A 23,510-nucleotide genomic window follows, 5' to 3' on the forward strand; every position below is an offset into this window, starting at 1 on the left:
ACGTTCCTCTAACATTCAACAGGGTAAAAATACCAGTTGCTTTGGAGGGCAGCTGGCATCTGATTTTAATTTCCATTCACACATTGATATCATTAAACAATTCCTATGCTGTGAGCCTTTTTTATTTTCAAGCTAGAAACTGACGTCTTTGTAACCCTGTAGGGCTGGCACTTGGCGGAGTTTGAGACCCTGCATGTCAATGGAACCTCTGCTGTGCTCCCTGCACAGCTTGGCTTTCTCTGTTTGAGGAGAGAGCCCCATGATGTGGGCTTCAGCATGTGGCCCGCCCTGCTGCTGGGATGAAGACAGTAATTCCAGAAGTCTTGTCAGCTGACATAAAGCTCAGAGACTTTCAAACCAAGGTTTTGTGTTATTTTTTCCGACACATGTATCAAAAAATGTGGAAAAAGCATTAAATTCTGGATTTTTCCAGCTTCCTAAAGAACTGTACTGAAGTCAGTGCTTAATCTCTGGGTAGATATTTGCTCTTCTTGGGAGGGAAGGAAAGCCCCGTCATAACATTTCATTGGAAGGATTTATTGGTGGATGTTTAGCTATGTGAAATACTTGAATCTTTCTATGCATTGTCTTTCAGCGTTCATTATAAATGCAGCTGAATATTATTGGCTATTTTGGTTGTCTAGGCAAGCAGCTGTGTGAACTTTCCAATGTTTGTTTCTAAAGACAGAAGTTAGTGATGAAAGAAAAAAAGAACCAGACTCTTGAGGTTATTGGTAAAAAAAAAAAAATTTGAGTTTGTAAATTCTCTCTCACAGTAAAAAGAGCTTCCCTAGTGTAACAAAAACAGGCTCTTATTTTAAAATTCAAATGAAACTGTCCTGGAGAGAGGACAGGAAGGGGAGGGGAAAGGAGGAAGGGAGGAGTGAGAAGGGGAGGAGTGAGAAGGGGAGGGGGAGGAGGAGGAGGAGGAGGAGGAGGAGGAGGTGTGTGTGTGTGTGTGTGTGTGTGTGTGTGTGTGTGGATGATGCAGACACCTTTGGGAAGGCCAGGAGGGGAGATTATCTGTGTCCTGTTCCATCACTTGTCCCCTGAAACAGGGTCTCACTGAAGTGCGAGCGCCCTGGTTTTCAGCTAGCTGGCTAACCAGTGAACCACGCTTCTCCTCAGCTTGGGGTTACAGGCTTGGGCAGGGATAACTTGAGAAGGTACAGTGTCCTTGCACACTGAGCCATCTCCCCAGCGGTGTCCTGGAGTTTGTCATATAACTAAGTCAGCTTATTCTCAGTTGACAAAGTCCTGGAGGGGCTTTGATTCATTTTATAAATATCAAGATATTTGTGACTTAAGGCTGTCTTGTTGCTGTTAAAATAAAAAAGCCTTATTTGGCATACGATTCAGGACTAGGACTGACTTAGTAACCTCCTTTTAAAAAGTCAGATTTATTGAAGTATAATCTAAACATAATAAAATTCATCTTTGTACAGTTTTTAGGTATTCAGTGTGACCACTGACAAACATAGGCAGTCGTACAGAGCAAGGTCAAGTGTGCGAGAGAACACTTGCATTATGACCAGGCCTCCTCTGCTCACTTGTAGTTCGTCCCTAGATCTGTGTTCTTTCTGGATGGGTTTGACTTTCCAGAATATCAATCAGCTGCAGTTGTGCAGTATGCAGGTGTCTTAGTTAGGGTTTTACTGCTGTGAACAGACACTATGACCAAGGCAAGTCTTATAAAGAGAATACTTAATTGAGGCTGGCTTACAGGTTCAGTTCATTATCAAGGTGGGAACATGGCAGCATCCAGGCAGGCATGGGGCAGGTAGAACTGAGAGTTCTACATCTTCATCTGAATGCTGCTAGTAGAAGACTGGCTTTTAGGCAGTTAGAACAGGGTCTTAAAGCCCACACCCATCCACCTACTCCAACAAGGCACACCCTCTAATAGTGCCACTCCCCGGACCAAGCATATGCAAACCATCACAACAGGTTTATTAGTATGCTTGAGATTACCCTGTGTTGTAGCATGCAGCAGCAAATCCATTGTATGAATGTATCCTGGTTTACCAGTTGGACAGTCAAGGTTGATTCCTAGTTTTGGGATCTGTATAGTAGAGATTGAATAAACATCGCTCTGTCATGAAGGGGCCATGAGTGGAAGCATCTAACAGGCACTATGGAACACATGCTGGTTCTCTGGAGCAGTTCATTTTCAGTGACAGTTGTCCTGTGTTGGCTTTGTTCTGGGCACTCTTTCCCCTACTTAATCCATGTCTGTTTGCTTTTCGCCAGTGCGGCATGGTCTTTACTGTAGTGGGTTTAAAGTAAGCGGGATGTCGGAGAAGGAGCCCTGTGAATTTGTTCTCTTTCAAAACCATTCTGGATCTTCTAATTCCTCTGTGTTTCCATATGTGTGGTAATGAGATTTTTAACCCCCAAACAGACAAACAAACAACAAAATCAAAACCCAGCTTGTGGGATTTCTTTTGGGTTGTGCTGATTTATAGATATGTGAGGAAGAACTGAAAACTGCAGTCTGCTCAGCGTGTTTCCTCGCGATTCCATCTGGGTTAGGTCTGAGTGTCCAGGGACTTGTCTACTTCATCTACTTTTCCACTTTCTTTAGAGATTTATTTGCAATAGTCTGTATGTGTATGTGTGTGTCTGGGCACATGACTGCAGGTACCCGTGGAGGCCAGAAGGGGGCGTCAGGTCCCTTGGAGTTGGAGTTCTGGGTGTCTGAGCTGCCCAGCATGGGCACTGTGGGGACAGAAAAGGAGGCACATGCTTTTAGCTGCTGAGCTTTCTCTCCAGCTCCACTTGGCTCTTTACTGGGTGGGTGGGTAAGTGTTGATAGCAGTGTCTGACAGCACTTGTGTCCGTAAAGTCAGCAGTGCTGTCCCCTATTTTACTTGTGATTTCAGGCAGATGTCTTCCTCTTTTCTTCTTCAGTCTAGATAAAGAGTTTCCTATTTCATCAATCTTTCTGAAAAACCAACTTTTAATTTTATTGATTTTTATTTACTATTTCCCTATTTTTTTTTTTATCGCTGTTCGCTATTACTTACTTCTGATAACCTTGGATTTTCTCCCCTTACCCCTGGTTCTCTAAAGTATTAGAGTAGGTTGTTAATATGAGATTAGTCTTTTAAACATAAGCATTTACAATTGTAAATTTCCCTTCTAGGTCCTGTACATTTTGGAAAGCGTATTACATGTCTTTCATTCCTTTTTAGATTTTGTTATTTATTTATTGAGAGCTCAGGCTGGCCTTGAACTGATAATCCTCCTGCCTCAGCCTCCTTTCTATGTGTGGAGATTACAGGTATGAGTTCCATACTGGGCTGGTTTTTGTTTTTTGCTTTTTAATCTTAAGATCTTATAATTTCTTTTTTAACCTACTGAATTTGAAGATATGTTTAATTGCCACATGTTTTAGATTTTCTAGTTATGAATTTCTATTACTTATTCTAAATTATTTATATTTGTAACTTTGCCCACAATTATTTCTAGTATCATGATCATAAAAGATGCTTAGTATGATGGGTTTTTTTTCTTTCTGAATTTGTTCTGCATTCTAAAATACTTCATCTTAGAGATTGCTATTGTGACCTGAGAAAGGTGTGTTCTGCTGTTGTTGGATGGAGAATTCCTTTGTGTCTCTGTGTTGTTATTATCCACTTAACACAAGCTAGAGTTATCTTGGAAGAGGGAGCCACAACTGAGGAATTGCCTCCATTGTTCTGTAGGGTTGTGTCTGGGCAGTTTCTTACTGCTCATTGACATAGGTAGGCCTGGTCCACTGTGGGTGGCACCATCCCTAGGCATGGAGGCCTGAGCTACATAAGGAAGGCAGCTGAGCAAGCCAGGGGATGTGAGCCAGTAAGCAGCATCCCTCCAAGGTCCCCGTCTCTGCTCCTATTTGGGCCCCTGCCCTAGATTCCCTCGGTGATAGACTGTGACTTGGGAGTGTAAGCCAAATAAATTTTTCCCTCCATCAAGCTGCTTTTGGTCCTAGTGTTGGTAACACTAACAAAATGAACTAGAAGAAGAGCCTCTTAAGTCCTGTCCATCATAGTCTTAAGGGCAGTATTTTGTCACACACCACTGAAAGTCTCTTCCTGTTCAAATGCTGTCTCAGAGGTGTGACAGTCACTTCCTGTCCCAGTGCTGTCTCTGAGGTGTGACAGTCCCTGTCCTATGCTGTCTCTGAGGTGTGACAGTCCCTTCCTGTCCCAGTGCTGTCTCTGCCTTTCTTTCTGTACTTGTTGCATATTATTTAGCAGGTCTGACCTTTGGTAGCATTTATAATTATAATGCCTGGTACTTTTTTATTGGGGGGAGGTTGACAGTGACATATTTGCATGGTATTAATTTCTGCTCTTTGATTTTCAACCTATGCATATCCTTAGATCTTCAGTGAGGATCATGTCGATAGCAGGTGGCTGCCTTCTGCCCTTTGCAATCCGTTCTGCATTCTGTGTGCTTTGTTTGGGAAATGCTATGATTTGGAAAGAACTGGGTTGTAGGAGCTTTTGAAAAGGGAAGATGAAACCAGTCAGGTCCTAGAGTCCACCATCAGGATAGATTCATGCTGAGCGCCTAGAATGGATGGTTCTGAGAGTCCCCATGAAATTCTGTTGTGAAAAAAAAAATTGACTTGGCTTGTCCCTAGACTCTGGGATGTCTCTTCTCCACATGGTCCCTTCATTGTGGTTCCCTGCGCTTTTGACATCTCTACCAAAGCCAAGCAGGTGCTAGCTCCTTTTGAAGTCCCAGAATTATGAACTAAATAAACCTTTTCTTTATAGATTTCTCATGCTTAGGTATTTTGTTAGAACAATACAAAATGGGTTGATATAGATAATTTAATCTATTTATGCTTTAGGTAACTATTGGTGGGGAATAATTACCTAAGTGGTAGTTTGCTGTTTTGTTACTTGTTTTCTGGGTGTCATATGTTTTTTCCTCTGATTCTGTCTTTGCTACCACCTTTTCTGTTTAATTGGCATTCTTATATTGATGCATTTGATTTCCTTATCATCTCCACTGTGTGATATTCTATAGCTGCTTTCCTTCTGGTGGTTATGTGGATTAAACATACCATCTTCACACGATGCCAAGCCCTTTGAGTCTGACTGGAACAGATAGAGACACACAGCAGGCTTCTCCTTCAGAGCGCAGCCATTCTCCACTTTTCCTTCTTATCAGAGATTGTTTTTACACAGACACATCAACACAGATGTGTGCTTTTGCCTTGTAAGTCCTAGAGAAGAGCAATAAGCCTGCTGAACTGAAATGATGGTAGTGCGGGCTTCTGGTCTGCTGCTGTCAGCTTCCCTTTCCTGAAAACATCTTAGTCTTACTGTTGTTTCCATCTAGTGTCCTCTGATTTTTAACTCAAAGGGTTCCTGGGAGAAGCAGTGGTTTGAATTCTTCACCTTTGATCTGGGAACGTTTTTCCTTTTCCCCTCTTGTTTAGGACGGCAGGCGGACTTTATGCAAGGGGAGGGGAGGTGTGGCAGTAACTATATAAATCGCTACAGCAATGTTTGTCTTTGGGACAGAGATTGGAGTTAAACCCTTCCCTATTCTAAGCACTTTAAATACATCATCTCACTGCATTCTGCCTTTTGGTATTTTGCCAGAAACATGGAAAAGTGTTGCCGAGTGTAGAAAGCTGCTTTTCTCACTGCTTCAAATGCTGCTGCTTTACCGTTTAAGTTTCTAATTATTTATTGCTCCTGGGTAGACATAAAATTGATTTTCTGAAAGTGGTTTTCTATCCTGTCACCTGTTAAGACCAGGTAATTTTGTATAGTCCTTGAAATTATTTTATACAGTTATAACCATTGTGAAAAGAAACAGCTTAATTGATTCCTGTCAATGTCTTGCTTTTTGTTTTTCTTATTTTACTCCCCCCCCCCCCCTGAATTCTACTATAGAAATAGAGTAGAGAGAGCCAGTAGTTTGTTCTCGGTCCTTCGGGAAAAGCATCCAGTCTTGCTGGCAAGTGCTGTGCTGGCTGTGAGCTTTCGTTAGATCCCTTTCCAGGTGGACAAAGTTTCTTTCAGTGGAAGACTGCAGAGTTGCCTGGGCCTGGGGGTGAGGGTGTGAGGAGGATGCAGGCCTTGAACCCTGGCATTTGAAAGGTAGAGGCAGGGCAGTTTGACTCTGAGGCCAGCCTTGTCTATGTCGTCAGTGCTGCAGAGTGAGAGTCTGTCTTAAAAGGCCAAGATTATCAAGAGATTTTAAGAGATACTTTTGAATTGTTGAACTTTGCCCACATATACTGAAATCAAATATTCCCCTCACCCCTCCCTCCCCACCCTCTCCCCTCCCTCTCTCTCTTCTCCCTTCTTCCCTCACCTGCTTGCTGAAGTGCACGGATTCCTGTCCCAGCACTCCCTTTCACAGGCCTCCTCTTGATGAAACTCCTTCACTCATGCTGTGTGAGCTTTTCTTAAATGCTTGCTTCAGTTTCCTAAAATTTCACTGAGACATTTGCCTCGTGTTCAAGAAGAATACCGGTGTCTCTCTATTTTTTTCCTTCTTTGCAATGGATTTTAAGATAGTAGGAGTTTTATAAAATAAGTTGAAACTTGTCTATACATCATTTGTTTTCTAAGAAAAGAATGTAACCTCCTAGATCCAGACTTTTTCTTTGTGGGACAGATTTTGTGTGTGTATATATGTATATGTCTGTGTGTGTAATGTTTTTCCACTAATTTATTTATTCACTTTACATTTTGATTGCAGCCTCCCTTCTTCCAGTCCCCCCTCACACAGCCCCTCCTCCCACTCCTCCCTCACCATAGCCCCTCCTCCCACTCCTCCCTCACACAGCCCCTCCCTTACCACGCCCCTCCCAAGAAGGGAGAAGTTGTGGGGCAGATTTTACTATAGATTACTTTTCTTTAGTGTCTCTCTTAGGTCCTATGGTGTTTCTTGTGTAAACTTTGATAGTTTTATTTGTTGTTGTTGTTATGATAGGAGTTCATTCATTTTATCTACTTGTAAAATTTATTGTGACAAAGTTAATAGTACTTTAAAAAAATTTAAATATTTTTAGGACCAGATGACATCCTTTTCATCCTTTTAGCAGTCCAAAATTTTTGTAGTTTGTATGTTCAATTTTACCTTTTTTTAAAATGAATGGATATTGATCTTGATTTTATTTTTTTTTGTTATTAATTTTTCCTCTTTTTTATTGTTTCCTTTGTTTTGCTTAGGGCTTAATTTAGCTTTTTGCTCTAGTTTTTTAAGTTGAATTATCAAGCCACTGATTTAAGACTTTTACAATTATTGAGTGCTATATGTTCTTTTAGGCACTGTTGTATTTTATAAAAAAGAAAGAAAGAACCAGGATTTGTTTAGTCGAGTGAGGTATGGTGAGGTAGAAGGGAGTGCCTCTGGATACGGTATAGAATAGAGTTTATTTAGGGCATGGGAAGGGGAGTTGAGGAGGGAATATATATATATATATATATATATATATATATATATATATGTCTCATATATATGAATATGAGAGAGAGAGAGAGGAGGAGGAGAGGCTGGCCATGAACACATAGAGATGGGGGAGGGGAATGGGGAGAGGAGGGACAGGGAAGAAAGAGTAAGAGTGTGAGGAGGGGGCAAGCAGCCCCTCCCCATTTATAGTGAGTCTGGCACACCTGGCTGTTGCCAGGTAACTGTGGGGTGGAGCCTAGAAGGAACACTAACATTCTTCTGTTGTAGTTTAATTAGAAAAGGAAAAAGTAGAAAGAGGTGATGAACCAGGAAGCCATGCTCTTTGCTGCTTCTTGCTGACTTTGGGAAACCTAAGAAGATAGGGATGGGCATGTTGGTTTTGTCTTAGGAGAGTTGGCTGTGTCCTTGCTGCCCAGGGTCTGTGGAGCCATCAGAGGATAGATAGGAAGGAGCAGGTCCAGTAGAAGCATCTGTGTCTGTGAGAGTAGCTTGGAGCATCTGTGGGTTCCTTGTGAATATGATAGTTGATCATATATTTTAGCATGAGAAATACCTTAAGTCTATAGTTAAAAGGCAACCAATTGAAACTTTAAAAATTTCAACTTATGATTTTAAAAGTTGGATTGTGTTGTGGGATGTTTTATTAGAGTTAGGCTAATTTTTAAGAACTCTATTGGTTAATGTTAGGACAACTCTCGGAATAGCAAGGAGAGGAAATCTGAAGCGTTAAGTCACTGGAAACAGTTTAAGTAAGGGAGTAACAGAAGGCTACATCTGTACAAGTTTACATCTGAACTTGAATGCATTCCTTTGTTGTGAAGTCTGTGAGCAAGACAAACCTGTCTGTCTTTGATAAGAAATCTGGCAGTATTAGCCAGTTAACAGATTGACTGATGAACTAATAAGGTGGTGGATTACCTTGGGGTAAGGAGCTAGGTCTCTCTTCTAGCTGTCAAGCTTTGTTTAGTTTATCTGTCAATGTAGTCAGAAATCTAATCTAGACGTCATGTATTAATTAAATGTCAAGGTTGGTCTGAAGTCTACTACCTAAACAGTTCCCAGACCCCTGTGGTCCCCATCACAACTTGGGCAGAGTCAGTCTGACCCTCAGCCCAGAAAATGAGTTTTTTTTTTCCTGTGGAGTAGGGACTTTAGAGAAATGAGAAATGACCCACCTTAACTTAGCCAATATGGAACATTTAGCTCTCCGGGTGTCCTCTATTTGTCCACAGTGTAGGCCAAGCTCTGGCAGCACCAAGACAATGGAGCAGTGTTTCCCAGTGACTATCATACCACAATCCAGGTAGAATCTTGTCGCTGTGCCCATATTTTCTTGGAGACCTTTGTGTGTGTGTGTGGTGGTGGTGGGGGGGCACTGTTAGGCTTTGGGAGTCTATATCTGTCATAAGCATAATCATTTAACATTACATTTAGCAGATTCTTGACAAGATTGAGAGCTAGTCTATTATGCATATGTGAGTTAGACAAACTGTGTTTAATTATTTGTTTTAGACCTACCTAGCAAATAAAGAAAGCCCATTGTAACTTAATGGCAGTAGCAAAACCAAGACTAAATGTATATTTAAGGCAGCAACCTTTAACTTTTACTGTTTAGAAACCATTATTTACCAAGGCAGGATAGAACAAAAACCTTTCTTTTTTTGTTTTTTGTTTGTTTTTTTTTTTGTTGTTGTTTGTTTTTTCGAGACAGGGTTTCTCTGTATAGCCTTGGCTGTCCTGGAACTCACTTTGTAGACCAAACCTTTCTTAATTGTTAAGTGGCTTTGACAGGCTGTACTCCTAAAGGCATCTACCTAGGGACTAACCATAACAAAGACGGTGGGCGGGTGGTCCTTAGTTAAGATGGCACAAAAGCAGGAGCCAGCCACGTGACCACCCTTAGCTAAGATGGTGCTGAACCTGCAGCTCTGCCTATAGGAAAGTCACGTGTTATACCTTAGACTGGAACAACAGAAGCATAGCAAAGACAAACATCCAGATGAGGGGTGCGCAGCTCAGCTTGGCAGAGTATCAGCAAGGTGGTGGTGGTGGGGACAAAGAGCAACGCCCGAAGCAGTATTCTCTGTCTCCTAGCAACTCTGCTCAGTTGGGGAGAGCATCCGCAGTGCTGGAGTGCTGGAGTGCTGGGTGGTGCAGTTGAATGGCTTGGCAGAGCAGAGAACCAAGCAGGGAGCAAGAGAGTGAGGGAGAATGTGGAGAGCTGAGGATAGGCAGGCAGCAGCCACTTGGAGCACAGAGGGCAGGCCGGAACACCCAGTGGAGAATTAGGGCTTGGAACTGGGAGTGAGAGCAAGTGGCTAGAGAATGAAGGGGTAGGGCTGTATTGGTTATAAAAGCGCATATAAGCAGCTATTTAGAGTTATTGTTTGGTGAGTATAGGGACCAAGTTTAGCCTGTGAATTAGAGAGGGAGGCACGAGGCAGTAGTAGGGAAGAGGCAGCGAAGACCTTTTCATTTGCATGAGAGTAGGAGGTAGCAATTTGTCTGTTCCTAGGCCTGGAGGACAAATGTGGTAGCAAAAGCAAAGGCAGCAGGCAGCAAGACCAGATCACCAGGTTGTCAGCTGTGAACTGGGGTTAAGCCCTGGGCCAGTGCCCTGAGCAAAGGCAGGAGAATGGTTTACCTAGGCCCTAGCCTAGGACTTTTTCAGCAGTGTGAGAGAACCGCTTCCCAGAGAACGAGAGGGAAGGGGTCACCCAGGGGTAGAGGTCCTAGAATGACGGTTCAGTGAGAAGACTTGTCCTAAAGACTAAATGTCTGTTTTCGAGGGCACCACAGGGTGGCTTGGAGCTCAATAACCCTCCTTAAGGACCAGGGGACGTTGGCACGGACAAGTTAAGTGGCGGGAGCTTACCAATTGATTTGATGGCCGCAAAATCCATGTGGGTGCAGGCGATCTGAGTCTCTACAGCAACGTTGTATTCTTATAAAAAAGAAAGAAAGAACCAGGATGTGTTTGGTAGAGCAAGGTATGGTGAGGTGGAAGGGGATGCCTCTGCCAGCCCAAGTGGAGGCATCCCTTCCCCCCTGAGGCACCAGCCATACAACAGGCATAGGGAGGGGCAGTTGAGAGGGGTAAGAGCGTGAGGAGGGGGTAAGCAATCCCCTTGATAGTGAGTCAGGCATACCTGGCTGTTGCCAGGTAACTGTGAGGCAGAGCCTAGAAGGAATGCTAACAGGCACTGTTTTCGGTATGTAAGTTTTGACTTATTTTCATTTGCATTCATTACAAGTTGTTCTATTATTTTTTGCAATTCTTTTACTCATGGAGACTCATAATTATTTTAATTTTTAAGTATCTAAAATTCTTTTCCATTTTTCATTTATAATGTCTAATTTTAGCTTTTTATTATCAGAGAACACACATTTTTATGTTCTGTATTTGAAAGGATTATTTTAAGCCAGAATATAGATTATCTTTATGTAAATTTCATGTGAAGTTTCTGAAAAGAGGCTTTGTTTTTATTATTTATAACCACATGTCTGTGTGTGCATGTGCAGGTGCCATAGATAGCCCAGGGGTGTGGGATCCCCTGGGGCAGAGTCACAGGCAGCTGGGAGCCACCTGACACAGGCAGGTGGGAGCCACCTGACACAGGCAGCTGGGAGCCACCTGACACAGGTGCTGGGAATCAGTGCTGGGCTTTTTCTCTATCCCTTATGTGGCCTTGATAAAAAACTATTTGGCAGGTTTTGGATAAATATGCTAATTAGGCCATATAGATTACATGTGTTGGTCAAGGTTTTCTGTATTGTGCTTGGTAATTATTGTAAATGTTTCTGTTGTTTGCTGGGAGAACCTGCAATTGTGAATTTACTATGGAAGTGGAAGGGGATTTACTACTTCTTTTACTTCCTTGAGTTATTTTCATTTTTGTTTGTAGGTAGCCCAGTGCTTTAGTGCATAATAAACACAGGCGATACTGCTGAGCTGCATCTTCAGCCCTGTTTTCAATTTACATATTTTGAGATGATAATAATAGTAATGATAGATGCATAGAAGTGTAGAATTGTTTTCTTCTCAAACTGATCCTAGTGTTGTTAGCTAATATTCTTATGTATCTTTCGTAACATTCTGTGTTCTGACATAAAAACCATCATTTCAGTTTTACTGTGATTAGTGTTTGTATGGTACAGGTTGTCTCTTCTTACTTAGATATTTTTTACATTTAAATTATTTTGTGTCTATGTGTGATGTGAGTGGGTATGTGTCTCAGTCGATGTGTGGGGTCAGAGGATAACTTACAGGCATAGGTTCTGTCCTTCTACCACGTGGGTCCCAGGATCAAACTCAGGTTGTCAGGCTTGGCAGCGGGTCCCCTTTTCCACTGAGCATCTCCCCAGCCCTCTCCTTAGATACTTATAACTGATCTGTGTTAAAGCTCTATCATAAATTGATGCATTAAGATGTAACGTTGTGTTGCCCGTACATCTCAAGCACAGGAGTACAGTGTATTTGCTCAAATCATAATAAAGTGTCTTAGGCCCTGTCTTCCTTGTTTCAGTGACCTTGAAGATTCCCAAAACACCTTAAGTAGATATGTGAAGGCTATCTTTTTTGAGCCCTTAATTTGTACCTGTGCACCTAACCCCGAGTGCTGAAGTAGCCTATTGTTAGATAATGTGTGTCCAACTGTCCGTGTGCTTCACAAAGTGCCAACCTGTCCTGTGCTACCTTGTAACATCTGGAGTTCATTACCAAGGTTTCATGTTTGAGACAGTGGCCTTGAGCTCACGAGATTCTCCTGCCTCAGCCTCCAGAGTGCTGAGATGTGAGCTAGGGACTTCCATTAGCTTTAAGATTATTTTCATTTACTTTTAGTTATTAAAATAAATTATTAAATCCACATAAAATCACTTTACCATGAGAAAAAATGAAGGTATATGTTAATCATCTCCACAAAAGAAATAAATGGATTTTGAAAAACCACTTCTCATTTGGAACTCTGTTCATATTGCACATGTGTACTTTGTAAACATATTACATACCTAGAGGCCTTGACTGGATGCATTAATCTGTCATTTAGCTTAATTTCCCCCACACTAATACAGGTTTTAAAATACCTTTTAAGCCATGCCTGTGGTGCAAATTCCTTATTTATGTGTATACATTTTCATTAGTTTAAGGCCTGACTTTGTCAAAAAGGATGAGAATTCTGCATAAATTCTGTGGTATTCATGGTTACATAAAGTAGCTCTTCTAGTTAAGAAGCTTGAAGCTCTGGGGAGCCCTAACCCACCCCTGATAGACTTGAAGCTCTGGGGAGCCCTAACCCACCCCTCATAGACTTGAAGCTCTGGGAAACCCTAACCCACCCCTGATAGACTTGAAGCTCTGGGAAGCCCTAGTCCACCGGTGACAGACTAATGGAAGGCATATGCTGCACTTGAGCCCTAACCCACCCCTGATAGACTTGAAGCTCTGGGGAGCCCTAACCCACCCACCCCTGATAGACTTGAAGCTCTGGGGAGCCCTAACCCACCCCTGATAGACTTGAAGCTCTGGGGAGCCCTAGTCCACCAGTGACAGACTAATGGAAGGCTTATGCTGCACTTGAGCCCTAACCCACCCCTGATAGACTTGAAGCTCTGGGAAGCTCTAGTCCACCGGTGACAGACTAATGGAAGGCATATGCTGCACTTGAGCCCTAACCCACCCCTGATAGACTTGAAGCTCTGGGAAGCTCTAGTCCACCGGTGACAGACTAATGGAAGGCTTATGCTGCACTTGAGCCCTAACCCACCCCTGATAGACTTGAAGCTCTGGGAAGCTCTAGTCCACCGGTGACAGACTAGTGGAAGGCTTATGCTGCACTTGAGCCCTAACCCACCCCTGATAGACTTGAAGCTCTGGGAAGCTCTAGTCCACCGGTGACAGACTAATGGAAGGCATATGCTGCACTTGAGCCCTAACCCACCCCTGATAGACTTGAAGCTCTGGGAAGCTCTAGTCCACCGGTGACAGACTAATGGAAGGCTTATGCTGCACTTGAGGGGAAGCCTCTGTGATCAAACTTGGGCTTTAACTCCAACTCACTCTTGCTGTCCGTGTGGTCTTGTAAACCACAGTGTCTTATCTCAGTGTGTTGCACTTAGATTTATCCATTTCCAGAAGGTCTCCATCATCTAAGGAGACACATTAGATGATCCCTGTAGTGTGCGTAAAAATGGCTCCCATAGGGCATTAGGAAGTGACACTATTAGGAGGTATGACCTTGTTGGATGAGGTGTGGTGTTGTTGGAGGAAGTGTGCCACTGGGGGCGGGCTTTGAGGTCTCAGATCTTCAAGCCAGGCCCAGTGATCTGCTCTCTTCCTGCTGCTGCTGATCTAGATGTAGAACTCTCAGCTACCTCTCTAGCATCGTGTCTACCATGCCTCCCACCATGATAGTAACAGACTAAACCTCTGAACTGTAAGCTAGCCCCAATGAAATGTTTTCTTTTATAACAGTTACTGTGTTCAAAGCATCTCTTCACAGCCACAGAAATCCTAACTAAGGCATTACACCCCAGCCCTCTCTTCTTCCTATGCCTTGGTGGTCTTTGGTTTATTTTTGTCTTTATGAACAGTTCTGCAACAGGCACCTCAGGTTAGGTGAAGTAACAAAGCAGGTCTGTATTGGCTCCTTTGGCTGTATAGTACATTCTTTTCTTGAGCACAGCACTGTCTTTTCCACATTGTTCCACTGCCATTGTAACCAAGCATAATAGTTAAGATTCAGCATGTACATGCTGTCTAAGGACATATCTACAAAAGCTGGCAAACACGGTGCGAAGGCAGGGAGCTCATTTGGTGCTGGTGTCTGGCAGTATGTTTACTTAACTCAAAACCAAACAGCCATTTTTGTTAGAAATTCTAAAGATATCCCAGAATTTCACATTAAGAGACTGATCTCAGAAGGCAGAGGATGAGTTTAAATGATCAATTGCGTGGTTTTTGCCAGTCATTTAAAATCCAGATTCAGTGTTTTAATGCCTCATTTAACTTGAAGAACTTGATCATGCCTCTTCTGTTTGCAGAATTGTACTTCAGAGAGGGATCTGAATATTCGGGTAACCGATGATGATATTAATGAAATAATCCAAATAGATGGAACCGGCGATAACTCTTCTACTGAAGAGATGGGAAGTATAAGGGATGCAGATGAGAATGAATTCCCAGGGATCATTGATGCCGGCGACCTCAATGTGCTTGAAGAAGTGGACAGCGTATCGAATGAAGATTCAACTGCAAATAGCAGCGACAACGAGGACCATCAAATAAATGCCCCAGAAGAGGTGAGGCAGGTGCCCCTCTGAGCCCAGTCTTGGATTATTAACTGATAGGATTTGTGCTTCCATGTACTGCACAGCCAAATACATTTCTAATTAAGATTAACCTCATCTCTGGTCTTTTATTTGTATGTAGAGTTATTTGTATGCAGGGCCCTTAACATTTAAACTTTAAACTGCCATTTAAGTGTGTATTAAGTGGTTAGGAATTTGATTTATGTTTGTTGCTTTTTAAGCAGTCATAGTAGAAGGCTTGGAAATAGAGTCTTTGCCCTTTCTCTAATAAACGTGATGATATTTGGGTAGAATGTGGTAATTACATCTGTGAGGGCTGTTGCTGTGCACTTGAGGCTGCCTTCACAGATCTGCCTGTGGTAACTAACATTTTATCTGAGTTACCATCTTTACCAGTCCTGGCACCCTGTGGGTCTCATTGCATTTGTCCTTCAGAGACACTGAAAACTGAAAGGGAATTGAGGAATTTGCCCAAGGTCAACCATGTAATTATCAAGTGGTCAACCTGGAATTCAAATCTAGGTTATTTAACTTTAAAACAGATATACTATTCTGTCTCTTCAGGTTCCTTTACTTCTATGTCTTTCTATCTTTACAAAAATTTGAAGCATCATGAAATCCCTTAATGTAATCATTTTTCATCTTTAGGATCCCCTAAATTCTGGCGATGATGTCAGTGAGCAGGATGTGCCAGACCTGTTTGATACAGAGAATGTAATTGTCTGTCAGTATGATAAGGTACTGTGCTCGCATTTTGGACTGTGAGTTTATTAATTGAACTTATGCTGGAAGGTATATAAAATAGTGAGAAATATGATGGCGAGTTCCAGTTTGCAGTCAAGTGACTCATGGAACAGCTGTTTAATTCTGTAAAGGATTTCTTTGTGTATGTGTCCACTGTGTGCACGTTTGTGTGGGTGTGCATGTGTGCATCAGTGTGCCTGGAGGTCAGAGGGTAACCTCTGTTGTTACTTCTTAGGAACTGTATACCTTAATTTTATAGACAGGGCTTTTTCATTGGTCTGGAGCTAAGCAAGTGTGGAGGCTGGCCGGCCACCAGGCCTCAATGATCCTGCCTGTGTTTGCCTTTCCCTGGATTGCAAGTGTGCACCACCGTGCTCAGCTTCTCTTAATGTGGATCTGGATCTTAAATTCGGGTCCTCATTTGTACAGCAAGCAGTGTATCTACTGTGCCATCTCTACAGCCCAATTCTGTAAAGTCTTGAGGGTGTATTTTGGGTCTTTCCCTGTGCTGTGTAGGACAGTAACAGTTGAAAGTGATCATCTTCCCCTATCCCCTTCTCAGTGGTTCTGGGGATCGAGCCTAGGATGTAGCACATGCTTGGCAAGTGCTTTGCACAAAGGCATTGGGTCACACCTCTAGCCCCCATTAGGCTATGCCGCCCAGCCCCTAAATGATAATCTCTGTTTTAACGAGGTAACAGTCTTATTCAAACATAGTATTTCTTACAGAATAATAAAAAAAAAATCACACATGATAAGATGGTGGGCAGACTGCCTTATCCAGGGATCCACCCCATAATCAGCATCCAAACGCTGACACCATTGCATACACTAGCAAGATTTTATCGAAAGGACCCAGATGTAGCTGTCTCTTGTGAGACTATGCCGGGGCCTAGCAAACACAGAAGTGGATGCCCACAGTCAGCTAATGGACGGATCACAGGGCTCCCAATGGAGGAGCTAGAGAAAGTACCCAAGGAGCTAAAGGGATCTGCAACCCTATAGGTGGATCAACATTATGAACTAACCAGTACCCCGGAGCTCTTGACTCTAGCTGCATATGTATCAAAAGATGACCTAGTCGGCCATCACTGGAAAGAGAGGCCCATTGGACACACAAACTTTATATGCCCCAGAACAGGGGAACGCCAGGGCCAAAAAGGGGGAGTGGGCGGGTAGGGGAGTGGGGGTGGGTGGGTATGGGGGGGACTTTTGGTATAGCATTGGAAATGTAAATGAGCTAAATACCTAATAAAAAATGGAAAGAAAAAAAAAAAAAAAAAAAAAAAAAAAAAGATAAGATGGTGGGCAAGTCAGATGTGAGAACAGTGGGACAGGTAAAAGCAAATGCTAGTGACACAGGAGTCAAGCTGTAAGTTCTGTGGCAGGCAGTGAGCCCTAAAGTAGCAAGGGAGTACAAGGAGTCATTTGCTGGTGGAACTCCTCATGAACCCATCATGGGTGATGTGGGCCTTTGACGTGGGGCTTCCTGATTTGTGCTGCAGAGGCAGGGACAGGAGGCGGGCATTCAGAGTGCAGCCTGACCCCGAGCAGAGAAATAAGGGGATGAGGGATGTGCATGGGACATTCTTAACAGCACTGTGTGGGATGTCCACATCCCTGCTACTGTCTGTCATGTGACATTCAGATCCTTGGCAACCTAGCATGCGTGAAGTGAATGTTAATATCTTTGGTGTTTTTAAATTATAATTTGATATACGTGAAGGAAACAGAAGATAATGTTTTTATTGGTATAGAGAGACATTTCTCTACAAAATCACCTTATTCTTTTTAACATGTTAGATAGGTAGAAAAAGATAATGATCAGGCTTTGGTCTCTCTCTCCATTAAAATATAAACTCTTCAAAGGCAGGAATTGTTTTTACATTCATAATGCATTAAAGTCTATAGTCCTCTCTCTATATCTGCAATTTCCTCTGTGGATTCAACCAAGTGGATCAAAAACATTTGAAAAATTGCATGTTTATTGAACACATGCAGACTTACTTTTGGTCACTATTTTTCAACAATTCTGTATTACCATTACTTAAAGGTAGTTAGATTGCAATGGCTATTATGAAAAACCTAGACATTATGTAAATCTTTCAGGAGGATATACATAGGTTGTATGTAATACATGAAACCATTTGTATATGGGATTTGAGCAGTCCACAGACCTGAGTCTCAGTCGCTGTGGAGCCAACCTCTGACACTTTGACACAGAGAGATGGTTCTCACTGTGTATGGATGGCTGACCTTTCTCCAGAACTTATGCTAGTTTTGATTTATGGGAACTCAAATGTTTGTTAAAGGATGAATGCAGTATCTTTGAGAAGGTCTTACATATAGGGTCAGCAGAATCCTCTTTGCTGTTTTAAAGAACATAACTGACCCTTCAGCTTATGGACTTAGAGTATCTTTCTCTCTCAGATCCACCGGAGCAAGAACAGATGGAAATTCTACTTGAAAGATGGTGTCATGTGCTTTGGAGGGAGAGACTACGTATTTGCCAAAGCCATTGGTGAAGCTGAGTGGTAACCTCCCGAGGCTCGGTGCGTCCGTCAGCGCTGTGAGCCTGTGTGGGACTGGCTACTGTATTGTATGTGTGGCCCACATTCTTATTTTACATGTGCTCCATCAAAGAATTGATTAACTTTTTGTTCACTATATGGAATTAAATAAAAGTATAGTTCAAATGCAAGCACACATTTACAACATAGTGTTTATTTTGTTTTCCACTTTAGCTGGCACTCAGTCACTACCCTTCTTTTGAAAAGCATAATTGCATTGGATATGACAGCCATGCCACCCTTGCCACCGTAGCCCCACCCAAATGCCCTTGAACCTCTCATGTTTTAAAAGTACAAACAAAATCAATGTAAAGTTGAGCTAGAAGATACTATGCAGTGCTGTCCTCTTTGCGCACGGATCAGATGGTGGTGACGACAGACAGAAGGAAGTGCTCATCAAATTATTCTGAATTTGGTGCTCTCTCACCAGTCTCAGATGAGTCTGTTTAAGAACCCCAGCTCTTAGGAAATTACCAGAGTTGGTGATTTTCAAGGATGTTGGCCACACCGCAGAACATACTTTGGAATGAAGTCTCATTTGAATATATATGAACGCACATAATACAAGTTTAGCAAAGTATGTCAGAAACCACACTTTCCTTCAGTGTGGCGGCCTTCTGCATTCTCTGTTTGACTCTGTGCTGTCCAATTAAAAATTATATAATTTTGGCTCACAAAGTTGATTTCACTTTGTGACAGTTTATACATTTTTAGAAATAAGATTCATTTATTTTTAATTTTATGCATATAGATATTTTTGAATGCACGTCTGTGCATAATATTCCTGTAGTGCCTACAAAGCCCAGAAGACACCCCTGAGTCTGGAGGTGTGTGCAGTGGCTCATTGCCATGTGGATGCTGAGATTTGATTTTGGGTCCTTGAGAAGAGCAGGCTACGGTATGTTTAACTGTCGAGCTATCTCTTCCGTTTGGGTTAATGGGTTAAGATCTATTTTTTTTTTTTTAAAACATGCTGAATGTCTTAGGGTTTTTACTGCTGTGTTAACATACCACAATCAAAACCAGCTTGGGGACAAAAGGGTTTATTTTACTTATGCTTCCATATTACAGTTCATCATTGAAGACAGTCAAGACAGGAACTGAAGGCAGGAGCTGATGCAGAGGCCATGGGCAAGTGCTGCTTCCTGGCTTGTTCCTCATGGCTGGCTCAGCCTGCTGTCTTATAGAACCCAGGACCACTAGCTCAGGGGTGTTCTTACCCACAATGGGCTGGGCCCTCCTCCGTCAATCATTAATTGAAAATGATTCTATAGACTTTCTGCCGAAAGCCAGACCTTATGGAGCTGCTTCCTCTCAGAAGACTCTTATCAAGCTGACATAAAAAGAGCTGTCACACTAATGTCCATAACTTTATTGTTTAATGTGGGTATGATATTTTATATATAGGATCCAATTCTCAGCAAGTGTATTCACATTTTTTCTTTTCTATATTATTTTTGATTAACATTCCATTCATTAATAATGTTACCATGGTTTGGTAGGATATTTTCCTACACATTTATAGCATGCATCAATCAAATACAAACTTCCTTTCACCACCCTGCTCTGCTCTAACCAGCCTTTAGTTACCACTTATCTATATTCAAATCAACTTTCTTTTTCATAAATTATTAAAACATTATTATAAGGATAAAATTATACAACTTGCAGGTAAATGAGTGGACCTAGAAATAATTATCCTACGTGAGGTAGTCCAGAGCCCGTATATGCACATAGCAAATTGAAATGTTTTATACAGCACATATAATTTTATTTTTCTTAAAAGCTGAATAATATTCTATTGAGTAAAAGTAACATATTTTCTTATTCATTCATCAGTTGATGGACATCTTTATTATTTCCAGTTTCTAGCTATTATAAATAGAGCAACAATGAACAGAGATGAGCAAGTACCATTTGTTATAAGATGTAGAGTCGTTTGGATATGTCCTCCAGATTGGTATAGCTGGATCCTGTGGGAGAAGAGTAGTCGTCAAACTTCCCAGCCACAGACGTATAGTTGTAACAATGACCTCTCTGTAGGATGAGTTCATTGCCACTGTAACAATGACCTGTCTGTAGGATGTGTCCACTGCTGCTGTAACAATGACCTGCCTGTAGGATGTGTCCGCTGCTGCTGTAACAATGACCTGCCTGTAGGATGTGTCCGCTGCTGCTGTAACAATGACCTGTCTGTAGGATGTGTCTGCTGCTGCTGTAACAATGACCTGCCTGTAGGATGTGTCCGCTGCTGCTGTAACAATGACCTGCCTGTAGGATGTGTCCGCTGCTGCTGTAACAATGACCTGTCTGTAGGATGTGTCCACTGCTGCTGTAACAATGACCTCTCTGTAGGATGAGTTCACTGCCGCTGAAACAATGACCTGCCTGTAGGATATGTCCACTGCCACTGTAATAATGACCTGCCTGTAGGATGTGTCCACTGCTGCTGTAACAATGACCCGTCTGTAGGATGTGTCCACTGCTGCTATAACAATGACCCGTCTGTAGGATGTGTCCACTGCCACTATAATTATGACCTGCCTGTAGGATATGTCCACTGCTGCTGTAACAATGACCTGTCTGTAGGATGTGTCTGTCCACTACTGTAACAATGACCTGTCTGTAGGATATGTCCACTGCTATAACAATGACCTGTCTGTAGGATGTGTCTGTCCACTACTGTAACAATGACCTGTCTGTAGGATATGTCCACTGCTATAACAATGACCTGTCTGTAGGATGTGTTCACGGCTGTAACAATGACCTGCCTATAGGATATGTCCACTGCTGCTGTAACAATGACCTGTCTTTAGGATGTGTCTCTGTCCACTGCTGCTGTAACAATGACTTGTCTGTAGGATGTGTCCGCTGCTGCTGTAACAATGACTTGCCTGTAGGATATGTCCACTGCTGCTGTAACAATGACCTGCCTGTAGGATGTGTCCACTGCTGCTGTAACAATGACCTGCCTGTAGGATATGTCCACTGCTGCTGTAACAATGACCTGCCTGTAGGATGTGTCCACTGCTGCTGTAACAATGACCTGTCTGTAGGATATGTCCACTGCTGCTGTAACAATGACCTGCCTGTAGGATGTGTTCACAGCTGTAACAATGACCTGTCTGTAGGATGTGCCCACTGCTGTAGCAATGACCTGCTTGTAGGATATGTCCACTGCTGCTGTAATAATGACCTACCTGTAGGATATGTCCGCTGCCGCTGTAATAATAATCTCTCTGTAGGATATGTTTGTCCACTGCTGCAACAATGACCTCTTTGTAGTGTGTGTCCACTGCTCTAACAATGACCTGTTTGTAGGATGTGTCCACTGCTGCTGTAACAATGACCTGTCTGCAGGATGTGTCCACTGCTGCTGTAACAATGACCTGTCTGCAGGATGTGTCCACTGCTGCTGTAACAATGACCTGTCTGCAGGATGTGTCCACTGCTGCTGTAACAATGACCTGTCTGCAGGATGTGTCCACTGCTGCTGTAACCATGACCTTCCTGTATGATGTGTCCACTGGTGGCTGTAACAATGACCTGCCTGTAGGATATGTTTACCACTGCTGTAGTTTCAGAGATGTGATGAGAGTAACCACTTTGTAAACAGGATTTAAGGTTCACTCCATGAGATGAAATGCCTATCTGGTATTGTTAATGAAGCCAAGAATTTCAGATTAGATAGGGCATGGGCCAAGGGGAAACACAATATTATTCTGCTAAGTTAACCCAGCAATAACACACTGTTGGTGACATGCCACAGTACCACAGTACTGTTGGTGACATGCCACAGTACCCATAGGTCAGTGAATCCCTCAGCTCTCACCAGAGACACCACTTCTCGAAGCAGATGGGGACAAACACAGTGATCCATAACTGAAAATGTACAGAGAATTGCAGACTCTGGAGTGCTTGTGTCAGAATGGTAAGTCTTTATCACACCCTTCTGCTTAAGGCTCAGGAATTCAATGCCTCAGGGAGGGAGAAACCATTTTAAGAAGTGGAATTTGGGGCATGGTGGTACATGACTTTAATCCCAGCACTTGGGAGGCAGAGGCAGGGGAAGGTGGATCTCTGTGAGTTCGAGACCAGCCTGGTCTTCAAAGCGAATTCTAGGACAGCCAGCCATAGCTGTTACACAGAGAAACTCTGTCTCAAAAAAACACAAAGACAAACACAAAGACATGTAAAGGAGGCATAGGACTCAAACTGTCTTCTAGGAACAACAGTAGTTCACACACACACACACACACACACACAAGAAATTTACACAAGCTCAATCCAGACACAAATCCCAGCACTGAGAAGGGGAAGTGGACACAAAGTCCCACCCTAGCCAAGAGGCTGTTTGCAAGTGATACCTGCTGGGAGAGCAGAAAGTCAGTTTTCTTCAGTGAGAGACACTGAAGGCCCCATGCTCAGGAGTAGTTGAGTAACAGAGGGATGCTCCTGGATTTTCGTGGCTATGTTTTCTTTTGTTTTTGTGTTTTAAGAGAGAAAGAACATGAAGTCAGGTGAGCAGGGCAGGAGGATGTTCTGAAAAGTGTTGGGAGACAGGAAAGGACATGACAAAAATATACTGTATGAAATTCTAAAGATAGAAAGCTCCTTTGCAAGGACGTTGCAAACAAACCATCACAAAGTGATTTTCAACTGTTTCTGTCAAACTTTTCTATGTATGAGAGATGTTCTTCTGTGTTTAAGAAATGAGTCAACTCTTTGTCCCATTTCAAAGAAATAGCTGTCTATTAAACCCTGTAAGCTGAAGTTTACTTCAGACCCAACTGTGCTATCTTATTTCTTGCTATTTACTTTCTAGTTTGAATCCTTTGAGTATGTTTGGAATCACATTCATGGCTCTTCCTCCAGTTCCTCCCAATTCTACCTCCCTTCCCTACCCACTCAGCTCTGCATCCTCCTCTTACTTTTAGGACCACTGATCTAATTTGTTGTTCTTGTATATTCCTGGATGCATGGCCTTCTACTGGACCTAACTAGGGGTCAAACTCTAAGGAAACCGACTCTTTTATCTCAGAAGCTGCCAGTTGCCAACGACCCCTTGACTGCGGTGGGGATTTGTCTGGCTTGCTTGGCTCTCGTGCATGCTGTCACATCTGCCATGAGTTCACCCTCCAGCTGCTGTGCTATGCCAATGATAGACTGTTTCATTGTAGCCATCCATCACCCCTGGCTCTTATAGTCTGCCTGCCCCCTTACTATCTCCTAAAATCAGTGAACTCAATTCCCCAATAAAAGGACATAGACTAACAGACTGGATAGGTAAACAGGACCCAGCATTTTGCTGCATACAGGAAATGCACCAAACTGACAAAGACAAACACTACCACAGAGTAAAAGACGAGAAAAAAAATTTCCAAGCAAATAGTCCCAAGAAAGAAGCTAGAGTAGCCATTCTAATATCGAATAAAATCAACTTTCAACCAAATGTTA

At 42.6% G+C, this 23,510-nt stretch overlaps 2 protein-coding genes across 3 annotated transcripts in view; one reads left to right on the plus strand and one right to left on the minus strand.

Annotated features, from left to right (window-relative positions):
• The window catches only part of Gtf2a1l (general transcription factor IIA, 1-like), a 49,665-nt gene extending 31,476 nt beyond the window's left edge, over positions 1-18,189 (plus strand). The window contains exons 7-9 of one of the 2 annotated variants that reach the window (XM_011246628.3): positions 14,473-14,730; positions 15,388-15,477; positions 17,914-18,189. In XM_011246628.3, coding sequence (XP_011244930.1) covers positions 14,473-14,730; positions 15,388-15,477; positions 17,914-18,021 — 456 coding nt within the window. In that variant the 3' untranslated portion in view covers positions 18,022-18,189. The remainder of the gene's footprint in view (positions 1-14,472; positions 14,731-15,387; positions 15,478-17,913) is intronic. The other variant, NM_023630.2, reaches the window with a different exon arrangement.
• A 1,226-nt stretch (positions 18,190-19,415) lies between these two features.
• The window catches only part of Lhcgr (luteinizing hormone/choriogonadotropin receptor), a 75,676-nt gene continuing 71,581 nt past the window's right edge, over positions 19,416-23,510 (minus strand). Inside the window, exon 11 of the mRNA XM_011246310.3 lies at positions 19,416-20,026. Coding sequence (XP_011244612.1) covers positions 19,909-20,026 — 118 coding nt within the window. The 3' untranslated portion in view covers positions 19,416-19,908. The remainder of the gene's footprint in view (positions 20,027-23,510) is intronic.

This window comes from Mus musculus, chromosome 17, assembly GCF_000001635.26.
Source record: "Mus musculus strain C57BL/6J chromosome 17, GRCm38.p6 C57BL/6J".
Taxonomy (NCBI): domain Eukaryota; kingdom Metazoa; phylum Chordata; class Mammalia; order Rodentia; family Muridae; genus Mus; species Mus musculus.